Genomic DNA, 14,624 nt, shown 5'->3' with positions numbered 1-14,624 from the left:
CTTCCATTGTTCTGTATAGTGAAAACAAAGAGAGAGCTTCAATTTAGAACACAATCTTTCATTACTACAAGCACACGCTACATTATTTCGTGGAACAATCCCACTTTAGACGGGAATCCTACTAATACCAAAATCTATTGATACAAAAAAGGAGACACAGAATCAGAAACCCATCGGCAACACGTGGATTTGTACATCCCTGCCAGTTTCCAACTTTCCAATATCTACTTCAAAAAATGGCGACTTCCACAGTCTTGGGCTTTGCTGGGGGAGGTAGCTTCTCAACAACAATTGTCAAAACCCCATTTTCACATTTGGCCGAGATGGCCGACACATTGGCATCTTCCGGCAACTTGAACTTCCTCAGCAGCTTATGGGGTACCCTCCTCTCAAGCCTGATGTACTTGCATCCTTCCTCTTCGCCATCTTCACGTTTTCTTTTCCCATTGCTCCGAATTACCAAGGTTTTCTCATCTTCAACCGTGACCTACAGAATCCAATCATCAGTGAATAAAAAGTAAAAGCAGATGGCATTCACAAACATAGCAGACTGTTGAGGAAATTGCAAATTCACGATAACATACGATGAAAATATAAATTTGTCATTGCAAAAATTACCTGGATATCAGATTTAGTGCGACCAGGAACATCCATGAAGAAAATGTACTCCTTGGGGGAATCCAAAATATCAACGGGAATGCTACTCACTCCCTTGCTTTTATTTGTCTCTTGATGAGGAGACCTTGAAGGCGTTGTGAACTTCTCCATTGTCTCTGGTATATCAAACAAATGGTTCACTGCTGCTGCCACATCATCAATTACTCGACTCATTTTCAACTCTCTCTCTCTCTCTCTCTCTCTGCAAATGCCAGTGAATTAAAATTGTTAGATACTTCCACTTCAACCGCAAGAAATGTTACCAATGGACCTTTGGTCCAATGGGAGAAGCCTTGCACTTACAATGTTGAGTGCAAGGGTTCGAGCTTCCATAAGAGCATTATGGAGGTTAGTTTCAGTTCTTCTTCAATTATCAATTAATTGAGTGGAGACAGTCTCTCCCTTACGAAATGTGAGTGGAGCAGGCACCCCTCGAATATTAGAGAGGGTTTAAAATATCTGGACATATACTTCAGTGTGTCAATGTATGATAGTGGTCCCAGTTATATAGTATGATTGTAAATATTAATTGTAATGTCTGATGTAATGTCAGTAATATCTCTGTATATCAGACTTAAAAAAAAAAAAAACCGCAAGAAATGTTCTGTTTCTTTTGAGGAATAACACCCAGATCCCTGATTTTAAAAATTATTCCGATAAAGAGAATTTGTTTCATTTATATCTAATCAGTCCTTAACCAATAACCAATAACTGCTATTTAAATAACCAAATTACCCTCGCATCAATTTAGCACTAAAGTGTCCTTCAGTCATTTTAATATACATGAAGGACCTGTTTGCAAAAAAAAAAAAAAAACTAAATCCATTTTTCCCAACAGAAGATAACAAAACAAAAATTAGGGACCCAAATGTTATTTCCTCATCTTCATTTGGAAGATTGAATCATCAAACATCTAAATGTCTAGAGATGTTAAGTTCTTGAGTAAGTTGAAAAGCAATTTTTGGTTGAAAAAGAAGAGAAAAGGAGTGCACAACAACAGGCAATTACTTACCCTTGTTCGCAGCGTTATGAATTTGCGCGGGAAAGGAACTCCTGCGAGAAGACGCGGCACAGCGCGAGAAAAATTCGTAATTTTAACGGGATTTGTGTATATACGGCTACCAGCTTGGGCTTCGAATCCTGCTTGGTTCAAGAGAAAAGTTGAGTGGATATTTAAAAGCGAAGAAGAGAAAGTTCGGGAAAGATTCAGTGCACAACGGAGCTCGAACAATCTGGAAAAAACCACTCCCTAGTCCCTTGTGGAGGAGTCCTACGATTACACGTGTACTTTTCGTTGTCTTTTATGTCTACGTGGCTTCATTACAATGCCTTTCCCTTGATCAAATTCAAGCTTCTTGAGAAGCATGAATATGATAAAATAAAAAAAATAAAAATTAGCTTCATGAATCACGAAAAGTATCACTTTGGAATATCAACTCATCGTAAATAGAAAGAGATGAACGCACATGTGATAATTAATTGATTTTTTGAAGATGATAAAAGAAATTTGAAATTCACTCTATTCAATTGGCCGAATTTAAATAATTATTTTATTATTATTATTATTATTATTATTATTATACTTTCTCGAAAGTAAAAATGCATCCTAACCTCGACGGTTAATTAAATGCAATTCTTTTGATCACAGATGGATTCATAGCAATTTTCCTTACTCAAACTAGGCAATATATAAGTTGCCTAAAATATTTGAACTTCAATTATTCATTACGGGGAACAATCATTTGTTAATTATTTTCATTTAACTCATTAACTATGGAGTCATGATTCCTTTTATCAGAACATCACATGTGGATGCTAGTATTTAACTGTATTTGACTTAATCACTACCCCCCAACAAAGATCAAAATTGTTGATGTTGTGTTTGATTTGTGTCTGCTTTTGAAATTCTCAAAAGTTATATATTCTCTTAGCTTTTATTTTATTAATTCCTATGCATGTCTAATATGCTAAGTTGATTAATTAGGAGAGAAGAATAATTAGTGATAATGATTATAAGATGGTGATGTCTATCGTGGCATATGATACGAATCTTGAAAATCCACAATGCTTGCAGCAGGTGTTTCTTCTAAGCACATGATCTTCTTTCTCAATTGGGTTTCCCACCACCTGCAGGCCCACGAGCACAGCAAATCCTTGCAGGCAGGCAATGCATTATAAAGTACCCTAATAATTATATTTCCCACTAATTACAATAATTTATGTTCATCTGTTACCGCATTCTAGATAAATTTCAAAATAATCAAGAATGCTTCTCATTGTATCACTGGGTTGAGAAAAATGAACTTAAATAATCTATTTCTTAGAAGAGACTATAACTTTTCTTCCTAATTAATAGTTTTGACGGCTCATTTCTTATAATTTTTATAATACCCTGTTGTCCTTTTTAAATCAAAACTTAAAAAAAAAAAAAAAAACTAAAAAGTGGTTAATCTATTCATAGTTGGGATGAGGTTTTTTTTTTTTTTTAGTTGAACTTTTGATATTAAGTGGTAATATTGATAGGGCGTGATAGTAGATAATGAAAATTATTAGGGTCATTCGTAAAAGCTGTAAAATATTATGAGAAAAACGAGATAAAATTTTATTTAATTTCTATATTTTGATGTCAGTACATGTTTAGTTTCTGTATTTTTAAAAATACTTCTAAATATCTCTGTCGTTAAATTTTTGACACTGGTGTCGTTATTTTATGTTCTTTTTGGTTTGCTTTTACAATATTACTCTCTTACAATAATATTTCTTTTTAAGACATTAATAAAAAGAAAAAGATTCAATTACTAATTTAACCCTAAAAATAAAATATATATATTAATTTTTGTGGAAGCTCATATATGTGCAAAAAAATTAAATTACAATTTTTTAGATATTAATAAAAAATTAATATATTAACTATTTAGTAGAGTGTTCCATAAAAATTAATATATATTCTTTTTATTTTTGGGATTAAATTGATAATTTATTTTTTCTTTCTTTTTATTAATGTCCTAAGAAAAAGAAAAATATTATTATAAAAGAATAATATTGTAAAAATAAGATAAAATAAATATAAAGTAACAACAGGGGCATCATAAATTTAACGACAAAATATATTGAGGTATTTTAAAAATATATGAATTGAATAGTACTACCTCAAAATATAGGGGGTAAAATAATTTTTACCGGTTAGCTTGTAAATCAAAAGATACCAGTGGACCACTCGTAATAGATGTACCTAGCAAGCTAGCTAGCTAGCTAGCTATCTAGGTACCCCAACAGCTGGTCGTCCTTAATTTGTTACCATGATGATTAGTTGGACCACATAAAAATCTTTAATTTACTTGAATTTCCGAAGTCTCTACTCATTAATATATTGCTTAAATAGTTAATTAATGAGATTATCGTTAGCAGCTCATGATTAGATCATAACTTCAAAGTGAATATAATATTTGTAAACATAACAATGAAGCATTAAAAGTCATGTCAAATTAGAGCAAGAAATTAAGAAACGGCTGACTTTACAGCAAAAGATAATTTGTCTGCGCATGTTCTTCTGTTATCATTGTTGTTGGCTGCCGGGGGCTGCATGCATGAAACGACAATAAAAGGACGCTTGTTGGTAACATAAAAAGCCGAAAACGACACACTATGTAGGGACAAAATTAATCGAGTACCCAAAAATAGTAACGCATAAGAAGATGCTCGATACTTGCTTGGCACCAGCTTGAAGCATTTTGTTTTGTATGGTATGGTAACTTCTTCTTCTTTTTTTTTTTTAATTTGAACCAAAGAACCAGTTGGGGGATTGGGATTCCCTTCATGGGAACTAGTGATTGCTTACCAACAAACAGCTCTTGTTATGTTTGTTGCCCATGTTCGTGCACGAACAAGATCAAACAAGAACCGAACCCAATACCCTCCTTCATTTTGATTCTTTTCGCCAAAATTATTATTGAAATTTTCGGGTGTGAATTGTCCTTTTTTTTTTAAATCCCGATTTCGATTAAAACTATTTCACGTATAGTAATTAATCAAATTTCAGAACATTTAAATACGACTTAGTTTATAACATTTGTCTGCTATTTATTTACTTTTTATTATATGTGTTTCGTAAAATAAAAAATTTCAATAAATCAGTTATATATGTGTACATAACATACGATTAGGACTCTCTTAGAGAATCTTCTCCTAAGTTAGGAGAGTTTTTAATTTTCTTTTATTTTATTTTTTTTAATACTAGTATTTGATTAGAATTTACCATCTCTGCAAAAATTAACATGAACATTCTCTCAATTAATTAACTATTAATTTATATCTTATACATACACACATCTCCCTCGTATGATTTTGGTCCGATTTATTCACGCGGGCGTCACCTGCCAAATCTTTATCATGTGGGTTACTCTTAAATGATCAACTCAATAAACAATTAAATTGAAAAAAAAAAGAAAAAAGAAAAGAAAAGGGGCTAGGCTAATTATGTAAATTTACAACCGAGAGTATCGTTTTCATTTCGAAAAAAACCAAAAGACGGCCCACCAGCAAAAGCCAAACTCAATAGCAACTAGTTTTGCGACTTGAAAAATCATATTCTTAGCTGGTTTATATCAAACCGTGGGCAATGAACGTAATATATGCGTCTTCATATGTCTCTCTCTCTCTCTCTATATATATATATGTATGTATATATATATATATATATATTATGTATGAACCTTCCTTGTATCCTCCTCATCAGTTCACAAAAATCAAAATCCTCTCAATAATTTTCAATCTCTTTGTTTCTCTTAAATCACTTCGTTCGCCAATAATTATTAGGCAATGGCCAAAGTTGGTAAGCTCACAAAGCTCAAGTCAGCCATGAAGAAACTGCCATCGTTCCCTCGGCTCTCACGCAGCACAAGCATAAACTGCTCTTTGATGTTCACATCTGCGGCCGCAGATTCTGATCATCATCGCAAGATCGTCAATGGTGATAATAATGTTAACGCAAAGGAGCTTCATGCAGTCTACGTAGGGAAGTCGCGGCGACAATACTACCTGACTTCTGATGTCATTTGCCACCCTCTCTTTCAAGAGCTGATTGAAAGATCAGGTGGGTTTGATGATGAAGGTGAAGTTGTGGTTGCTTGTGAAGTTGTGTTGTTTGAGCACTTGTTGTGGATGCTCGAGAGCAGCACTGGGACTCAGCTCGGATCCATGCAGGAGCTTGTTGATTTCTACACTTGTTGATTTTGAGTAATAATAAGTCAAGTTGTAATTAAAGAGAATGGTTAGTATTAGGGCTTCTTATTATTATTATTATTGTTAACGCAAAGAAAAATAACGATGATGTGTTAGCTAGTGCTTGTAACCTATCAACTTTGGATGGAGAGAAATTAACCCATTCGTTGAAAGGGGAATCAAGGTCGTTTCAGGAAGAAATTTGATTAGGAACTGTCATTAATTGATTATCTTGTATGTTTTTGGAAATTTGTTCAACAATATTAACTATTTGGCTTATGCTGTGATTCCAATTTCTATTTGCCAACTCTATTGCTTCTGTTTTACTCATGTTTGCTCTTTCCCACCTAATCCCTTCACTAACTAATTAGCTAGTGCCAACTTTGAACGATGCATGTGGCCGTAATCACAAGGAAATCAAATGAAATCTCCTTTCGGATTTTTTTTTTTTTTTAAGTTTTCATTTTGTGGCAATTCATAAGCACTTTTCACTCTCCACAGTCTCTTTCATCACCTCAAAAGTTATGATTATTACTGACCCATAAAAAAAGGATTTTGCAATAAAATCAAAACACATGTTTTTGACAAGGTTGTCGTGTTCAATTTTGATTATATAAGATTTTAATTGAAAATCTTGTCCATATCTCAAGGCAATAAATCGGTCCCTCCCTTTGTATATGGTCCAACTCCTAGAATAGAACTGATGAAAACTTGGCTAGCAGTACAGTCACGTTCCCAATTTTTTAAAGCTTTTTAGCAGTTGAGTGGTTAAAATTGACATTGTTAGGTGCAGTTTTTATTTCACGATCGTGATCATGATCAAGGGACAACACAATATCAAATAGAGCCTTGAACACTTGGTGAAAAAACTGAATGCACTTGGTTAAAATCACCTCTACAGCTAGCTAGAGTCTTCATCAATCAAGCAATATTAATCATGTGTGTACATGTTTAGAAGTTATATTATGAGAATTGCTTTTGCTTAGGCTAGTCACCACCACCCCCCCCCCCCCCCCCAACAAACAAAAAAAAAAGGGGGGGGGGTTAGTTCGGTCACTGGTGAAGCTAATTGAATTAGGGTTTCTTATAATTAATGTTAGGTTCATCACCAGACAACACTCAAAAGAAAGGCAAATAGTTATATTTTTATTGGACTTTGAAAGTGTAATATGCTGTGCTGGGAATGATTAAATTAAAGTGGCAAGGTGGGGACATAATAGAAAAATGTGGGGTCATGTTATTTTTCAAATATATATATATATATAGAGAGAGGAAGCTGTACATCAAAGTTTGATTTTAGCATAAAAGTCAAGGTTATGCGTAGTTTAATAACCGAATGATTGGGGTAGTTAGGAATGCTCTACTTTTGCAGTATCTGTCTGTTAACCCTATTTTATAACAAAAAAAAATTGATATGTTTATTGTTATCTTTAACAAACAAATAAATATTATAATTGACAATTTTATGTCTTGTTAATTAGCTTTTCTTCAGCTCAATTACTCTCTTCCATTTCATATCAAGGCACCAAACTTTAGAAGAGGATTTTGACCTTTATAGTAATTATACTAAATTAAATATTCTTCGAATTTTTGTGAATGGCTTACTCGTCAAATCTTCTTGCCCACTTTGGTATGAAAATGACTTCTTGAGAATGTAAATTGATATCAAAATTATGCCCATTTGAGTATAATCACTAAGAAAATAAGCCACTAGAACTGGAACCAACCTTAAATTATAAAATTCGCCATCCCCCAATTAGTAATTAACTCAAAAATAAAGCTACCCAATGATTGGCACTGAAACCAGCATAATCAAAGCTTCTTGCTTCCTGAGTTTCCTAAAATTTTCAAAACCAGTTGACATTAATTATTACTATGTCATCAGCTGTCTGTCAAGTGCCAACCTGCCCTTGTTCATGTAAATTAAGATAGCACTTGAAAACGAAAAAATAAAATAAAATAATAACATAATGAAAACATGTAATTTTGTAAATGTATTATATGATACTTTTTGTTCAGAAACAATGTATGACATAATACTGAAGTGTATATTTATCATTACTAAAAACTGAAGTGTGACACAGTTGTAAATATTGGACTACGCTGCTATTTTGTCTTCTGGTTAAGGGAACAAGCCGAGGCTCCTGGGCCCTGTTTCATTAATGAAGGGACGGGTGAATTGGCAAGAGGAAGATAAGGCTCGAAGAACCAAGCAGGAGCCAAAACAGGTGGGGTTCTTTGCACCACTTCGGCTAGAATCAGTGTGCTGTAAGGCTGTAACCATGGGCCAGACCACAGGATTTTTCAATCCATTCATTCTTTTCATTTGATGAACAAAATGCTTCTTTGGCAACATTTTAGCTTCGCCTGCCTTGTTGCCATCTTGATGCCTCCAAATTGGCAACAATAACCAGAAATTTATAACATAAATGGTGAATATTGATTGTTCTTTATATCTTTCAACAGAATTTTTTTGCCATTCTTTAACCTGACATGACAACCGAGAGCTTGCCAGCTGCAGGTTTCGGTGAATCATGCATATCCCCAATTCAGTATCCGTTGCTCATATCTTTTAAGTATCTTGGTTTCACGTCCATTTCCTTGCATGCAAGTGCAATCAAGGCTGTCAAGCACAAATTAAAATGACTTTATCTTCCTCTCAAATCAGGATTTTGAGATAAGTTATGACAGCTAATTAATCAAATCCAAAACAAGAAAGAATCTCAAAGCACAAAGCATGCACCTGCATATTTTTACATTGCGCTAATGAAGATGGTTACAAACTAAAGCACTACTTCTATATTAATTTACTGAGAATATTTTATGTACACAATACAATAAAATGGCTAAACTGTTTTAACTTCAAACTTGTGATTGGCTCTTCTAATCACCCAATCTTCGAACGCTTCAGCTTCACATGGGATCCTCAAAATTCCTTCATTACAGAAGCCATATTCCTCGGCAGATTTACAGAGAAACTGCAAGAAATCAGCATCGCCGAGTGCTGTTGTGTGAACAATAAAAAGCTTTGTATCATTGCCCAAACCAACACAAATTGGCACATAACCTTTGGGAGTAGTCATCAATTGAGCAGTACTGCAACTACTAGTCCCTCTGAGTCTCTTATAATAAGCTCTTCCACCTCCAATCAACCAGCTTAATTTGCTTGAACTTACCCCCATTATTGGCCTCTCTAAGCAGCATCTAATCTCAATTTAAGGGAGTTAATTGATAGTATACGGACGCGTAATTCTCCAATTAGAGTTTGATTAAGGGTTTTTTTTTTTTTTTGCCAAGGTTCAAGATAGTGATGTGTTCATATATAAAATTCTTCAGGGTAGGATGCCTTGACCGCTAAGTTGATTAATGCAGTCGGATTATGTTAATCATCTTCCATTAATCTATATTACAAAATGACAAACTTTCTATATATTAACCATTAGGTGAAGGATCTACATGGTTGTTTCATTTGTTCACACTCTCGATATTTTTTATAACGGTATGATTGACCAAAGTGTACATATTTTGTACTGTGATGATGCCTTTTTTGTACTGAGTATGGAAATTTAGCCTCTGATGCAATGCAATTATTGGAATATAGTTATTATATTTCCGATCTCTATCAGTATAGTGTAAACGGCAGTATTACATGGTTTCTATAAAAAAAAAAAAAAAAAAGGAAAAACATTAATAAATGGTTGACAGAACTCCATATTTTGTGCATTATCTGAGCTTGGACCATTCCCCGGGCAAGAGAGCCCATGATAATTTGTTCCTCCTTTGTAGTATTTATAAGTTAATAGGTATCGGGTCAATCTTTCTTCTTATTATTAGATGTAGATTTTTAATATAAAAAAAATTCTCAAACTTATTTAAATAGCATGATATAGGAAAGAATTATAGAAATATAAATTTTTCAGTGAGAGATGAACTGGAAAGTATTTTCTTATAAAAGTTTTAGACGCGACGAGAAGCTTCTTCATCCACCCTTTTTTTCTTATTAATTATTTAAATTCGAGTGATTGCACATGGTAAACGTATTCACGGCTAGTTAAGTTATGACTCCATTTTATGGCTAAACATAAAAAGATTATTTAATTATAGTTAAATTGCATAAAAATAAATTTTGTTTTGTAGTTGTCGGGGACATTACTGACTATAAATTAGTTATATAAACTCATCAAACCCGTAAATTTAAAAATATACAATAATCAAAATAAATATCTTAGTTAATTTGTAGCTCAATTGAAATATAAATAAAAAATCTCCACTCATACAATCCATTCGGAATTACATATTTTCGACAATTATAATAAATTTTCAACAACAATAAATCACTAATAGAAATAGCTATAATAATCCAAAACACATTTAAAATAACCATAAAATGCATTATGAAAAACTTAGAGTTATTAATCCAAAATATCAACATATTCTAAAATTATCTAAAATAACAATTAATAAATAATCTTTTTATATTTAGGAGTAAAATAGTGATTTCGTTAATATTTTATTAAATTCTCTAATGATGTTAATAGAAAAGTGAAAAAATAATAGGCTTTATAAACTTTAGGTAAAATGGTATAAAAGAAAAAAAAAAATTAATGTGTTTTTGATATGCGAAACACTTGATGGTCGGAGGATATTTTGACCAATGAAAAAAAAATAACAAAATTCACGGAAGATGGATAAATGAAAACGAAACGACGTCGTTTATGAGGTTAAGCAACCAAAAACAAATCACACTCGTCTTTGAACCTTGTATGTTGTGTCGAAGGCCCACCGTGGCGGTGAATCGGTGACTGACCGCGCTACTGCCTACTGACTTCCCATCGGCAGTGACGGCTTCAAAACACTGGTGAGTCTCTCTTTGCAGCTGTTATCATCTTCAAATCACCTAAAAATCTCAACTTTCAACAGTTGCTGAATCTGTTTGTAGTTAAAGATTTCGATTTAAAATATTAACTTCTCAGTGCTTTCATTACTTCTGGTGAAGATTTTGGACAAATTCTTATAATGGGTATTCACAAAAACCAAGTGGGTAATTTTTATTTTTGGAAAAATGATTCCATTAACTAATCAAATATTCTATGAGCTAAACAGGTCTTAATTTCTCTTTATTATTGTTATTATTACTACTACTTCTATTACTATTTTCTTATTGTGTAGGAGCTTTGTGAATTGCTTAAGAGATATGTCAAGATTTCGTGGATTGTGGCAAGCTTCTTTGAATGCTACGAAGAGAGGTATTAAAGATTGTTACCATTTATTTATTTGTTTATTTTTTGCATTATATGAGTGTTTCAAGATTAATTTTTGAGATTCGAGTTAGTGGAAATCTTTTTGTTAGAGAAAGATTACTGTTCTTGTGTGTGTTGAATAAGTTTGGAAGGGATTCGGGTTCTCTTTCTGTTGAAGCATTATTCGGCCATGTGTTAGATTAGAATGCCGGTTTGTTTCTATCAGTGCAGGTATATTATTTTTAGTTTGTAATTATAGCTTAAAATACATAGTTTTGCATTGTTTAAGGAGATGATTGTGACCAAGTGGGGTCTCTTTCACTTCTTTAGTGTAACACATGGTTTATAGTTATGATTGTTAATTATTGTTTCAAGTTACTTATTTGGCAATCTCAATTTGTAGCTCTTACATGGAATCTCGAAGAGTTGATGCCCCCTAGTGAGAGATATATATTCAACTTCAATTCAAAGGAAGAGTTAAAGAAGTGGCATCTATATTCAGATTCTGAATATGGAGGTATGAATGCTTTCTATTTAATTGTCTGTTATTGTATTCCTGTGTAAAAGGTTTACTCTCTGTTGAAGACTTCTCAGTTTGGGATTTATGATAGTCCCAAACTGTATTTTGGATGGTGGTGATTGATATATTGGAAATGGTGAAGTATTGCATCGCAATGAAGCAAATGTAATTTCTCTTTTTTAATTATCTTTCAGGGTTGTCCTCGGCATCTTTGGAGATTACAGATTCTGGAAACGGAATGAATGGTACCAGTCAATTGTCAATACATATATTGCATTGCAACATATTTAGATTGTTATTATAGTTTGTGAATATCAGTTAAACCTCTTTACAAACTTCTGTATTACAGAAACAACCATAACAAACTTGCATTGGGATGGCTTTTTTATTGGAATTATCTGACTTTTGAAAGAATTTATTGTCCCTTCATTTTTATCCTTAAGAACAATGCACGTTGCTTTGAACCAGCTACATGTGAAAGTCAGGGACCCACATAAATCTTGTTTTTGACAACTTTTAGATTTCTGCGTTATATGCTTGTTCACTTTAGAGTTGTAATTCTCAAAATGATCACGTTGATTGCTAGGGATTTTCTCTGGGAACCTTTCCCTGGACCTAAGTGAGGGTTCAAAATGGAACATCAGTCGGAGTGGATTCTGTGGGATGCGGTCCAAGAAGGTGAGCAGCATTTCCAACATCTTTTGGGATCTATAGCTCTTGTTTAGAGATGACTGTAGAGGCTTCTCTTAATAAAACTTGGAATTACTGATACTTATTGTTAGCAGTACCTAATTTCTCTAGATTTAACCCAAGAGACTAGTATCTATATACTGACATTTTCTGTGTCATTTGTGTCTTCTGCAGTTTGATGGTTTCATTGATTTAGATTCATATGATACAATAGCAATGAAGCTGAAAGGAGATGGGAGATGCTACATATCAACTGTGAGTTTTCTTTCTCCTTTTACGGAAAATGAGATGGAAGAGACTAGGGTTTGATTTTCTCTTCTTGTGGCTCTTTTCCAATTTTTAGATTTTTTTCTTGTTGACGTGTAAGTTTCAGCTTTCAAGCTGAAGATTTTATTGATCTCACATGCAGATTTATACAGAAAACTGGGTGAATTCACCTGGGCAACAAGAAGATAATTCATGGCAATCTTTCGTTTTTGTACCCAAAGATAACTGGTATATTGCAAAGGTAAGTTCCTTTCTCCTCAATCTGATATTCTCAGAGACTTGATATCATCAATTTGGCTCTCAGAACTATGTATCCTAAGTGCAGTAACTATTTCAAGAAACAATGCAAGAAGCATGAAGATTGATTTCATTGTTGTGTTAATGCATTGATTATAGCATATCAAGAAAATGATTATTTATCAATAAATGTTTTATTCTTCAACATCCACTTGGAATGTTAAACGACATATTATAGAGTCCACTTAGTAAATGAGTCATTACAGTGTGTTTGAATTGTCTCTCTATCACATTGAAACTTCTATATAGGAATGGGTTCACAACACTAGCTCGAAAAGGGCTTAATTTATTAAGTTCCTTTACTCATTATTTTTCCTCTTTTCCTGTTATATTTGCAAATTGCTTGGCCTTGTGCCAAAAAATGTCATTGGCCTCCCAGATTCCTCTTGCGCGATATTTACCAACATGGAGAGGAAATGTTATAGATGCAGAGATGGAGATGAACCCTTCTCGTGTTGTCGGCATGTCTCTATCGGTTAATGCAGAAGGTGGTGTCCCTGGTGCTAAATCTGGACCTGGAGATTTTAGAGTCGAGGTTGATTGGATCAAAGCCTTGAGATCAGAGTTACCTGTACAGTAATCACCAGAAAGTAGAAGTTGGTTGTATCAAAGCCTTGATTAACCGTTACCGTAATAACGTTAGTTCTGTTATGCTGATGTGTTTGTTAAGAATGTCTATACAAATATGTCATATGAGTACAACTTGCCAGGGCAATTTTCCGATGTCTTATTGCAGCTTTTTTGTGCGCATGAAATCACAGTGATGTCTGATTTGACTTGACTTAAATCTTTTAAGCATTATTCAAAAAAGGCAAATGCTAAGATACAATAATTGTAACATACATCTCTCATGTGAACCACACAAATTGTGGGTCTTATAATTTTATGTGGTTCACATGAGAGATGTATGGTACAATTATTGTAACTTAGAGGCTCCCAAAAAAAATCTCTTTAGTTACATGCTAATTACATTGCCACCCCAACTTGACATGTTTGGTGACTGGGAGAGGCTTATGGGCTGTGGCTTTCAGTGCAGTCTTGATTGCTCTGCGAAGATCTAGTAGTATATTTATTGATTATTCTATATTTATTGATCAATAATCAGAATATGCTGAAATGAGAATAAATTATACTGGAAATGAGTTGGAATTGGAATAGTAAATGAGAATCAAAATAAAATATTTACTTAAACTCTAGAAATTGAAATCTGAATAAGTTATATTACCATTAATGTGTTTATTTTATGAATGAATTATTATAAGTTATTAAAATGTCCTTGATAATAATTATTATTATCATCACCACCATCGATTATAAAAATTGTGAGTGTTATTAATTAAATGTTTATTATTAAAAAAATTTATTGGTAACAATAGTAAAAATAATAGTAACAATGTCATTAATAATATTAATAATAATAATCATCATCTCCGCAGGCGTTTGGCGACTGCAGCTGGAGAACAAGCAACAAACGGCAATTGGCAGTAGCAAACTAGCAATGACTGCAAGCAGCAGTGACAACGAAGTAGCAAGCAGCAACGGTAGCAAAATGAGAATTTTTTATTTTTCAAATTCATAAAGAGGGATAAAATGAGAATTTTAAAAATTGAGTGAGGATAATATGGTTTGTCTAAGAAATGGGGTTTCCATTCTCACCGTCCCTCGTATAAATGAGAATTCTCCTAATCATTTTCTATTTCGGAGAGGACTCGTCATTTTAATTCTAATTTTAC

General features: G+C 33.2%; 3 protein-coding genes across 4 annotated transcripts; 2 read left to right on the top strand and 1 right to left on the bottom strand.

The window, feature by feature from the left end:
* Positions 1 to 37: 37 nt before the first annotated feature.
* LOC102627015 (17.4 kDa class III heat shock protein) lies at positions 38 to 1,915 on the bottom strand. Of its 2 annotated transcripts, none has more exons than XM_052444422.1 (3): positions 1,670 to 1,915; positions 619 to 859; positions 38 to 487 (listed from the first exon to the last, which is right to left on the bottom strand). In XM_052444422.1, exons 2-3 carry the CDS (start codon positions 829 to 831, stop codon positions 230 to 232), a joined length of 471 nt encoding a protein of 156 aa, XP_052300382.1. In that variant the 5' UTR covers positions 832 to 859; positions 1,670 to 1,915; the 3' UTR covers positions 38 to 229. The 2 variants fall into 2 exon arrangements, with proteins under 2 accessions (XP_052300382.1, XP_024952656.2); XM_025096888.2 differs by having other exon boundaries at positions 619 to 847; positions 1,670 to 1,913.
* A 3,436-nt stretch (positions 1,916 to 5,351) lies between these two features.
* Positions 5,352 to 6,156, top strand: LOC102627303 (hypothetical protein). Its single transcript, XM_006465767.4, has one exon. It carries the CDS (start codon positions 5,476 to 5,478, stop codon positions 5,884 to 5,886), a length of 411 nt encoding a protein of 136 aa, XP_006465830.1. The 5' UTR covers positions 5,352 to 5,475; the 3' UTR covers positions 5,887 to 6,156.
* A 4,412-nt stretch (positions 6,157 to 10,568) lies between these two features.
* Positions 10,569 to 13,672, top strand: LOC102627592 (probable complex I intermediate-associated protein 30). The gene is made up of 8 exons (XM_006465768.3): positions 10,569 to 10,735; positions 11,047 to 11,123; positions 11,521 to 11,634; positions 11,832 to 11,882; positions 12,224 to 12,315; positions 12,502 to 12,582; positions 12,737 to 12,835; positions 13,271 to 13,672. Exons 2-8 carry the CDS (start codon positions 11,072 to 11,074, stop codon positions 13,469 to 13,471), a joined length of 690 nt encoding a protein of 229 aa, XP_006465831.2. The 5' UTR covers positions 10,569 to 10,735; positions 11,047 to 11,071; the 3' UTR covers positions 13,472 to 13,672.
* Positions 13,673 to 14,624: the final 952 nt, after the last annotated feature.

The sequence above is a fragment of the Citrus sinensis genome, chromosome 7, assembly GCF_022201045.2.
Source record: "Citrus sinensis cultivar Valencia sweet orange chromosome 7, DVS_A1.0, whole genome shotgun sequence".
Classification (NCBI taxonomy): domain Eukaryota; kingdom Viridiplantae; phylum Streptophyta; class Magnoliopsida; order Sapindales; family Rutaceae; genus Citrus; species Citrus sinensis.
The sequence above is the reverse complement of the archived record's forward strand: the minus strand, read 5'-3'. Positions and strand labels throughout refer to the sequence as shown.

What these genes read in the sequence shown, in the direction of transcription:
- LOC102627303 (XM_006465767.4), top strand. Translation starts at nt 5,476, where the DNA reads ATGGCCAAAGTTGGTAAGCTCACAAAGCTCAAGTCAGCCATGAAGAAA.
- LOC102627592 (XM_006465768.3), top strand. Translation starts at nt 11,072, where the DNA reads ATGTCAAGATTTCGTGGATTGTGGCAAGCTTCTTTGAATGCTACGAAG. An exon ending in GGAGATGCTACATATCAACT is followed by an intron (nt 12,583 to 12,736) that starts GTGAGTTTTCTT and finishes TCTCACATGCAG; the next exon opens with ATTTATACAGAAAACTGGGT. An exon ending in ATAACTGGTATATTGCAAAG is followed by an intron (nt 12,836 to 13,270) that starts GTAAGTTCCTTT and finishes TTGGCCTCCCAG; the next exon opens with ATTCCTCTTGCGCGATATTT.
- LOC102627015 (XM_052444422.1), bottom strand. Translation starts at nt 831, where the DNA reads ATGAGTCGAGTAATTGATGATGTGGCAGCAGCAGTGAACCATTTGTTT. An exon ending in GCACTAAATCTGATATCCAG is followed by an intron (nt 488 to 618) that starts GTAATTTTTGCA and finishes TGGATTCTGTAG; the next exon opens with GTCACGGTTGAAGATGAGAA.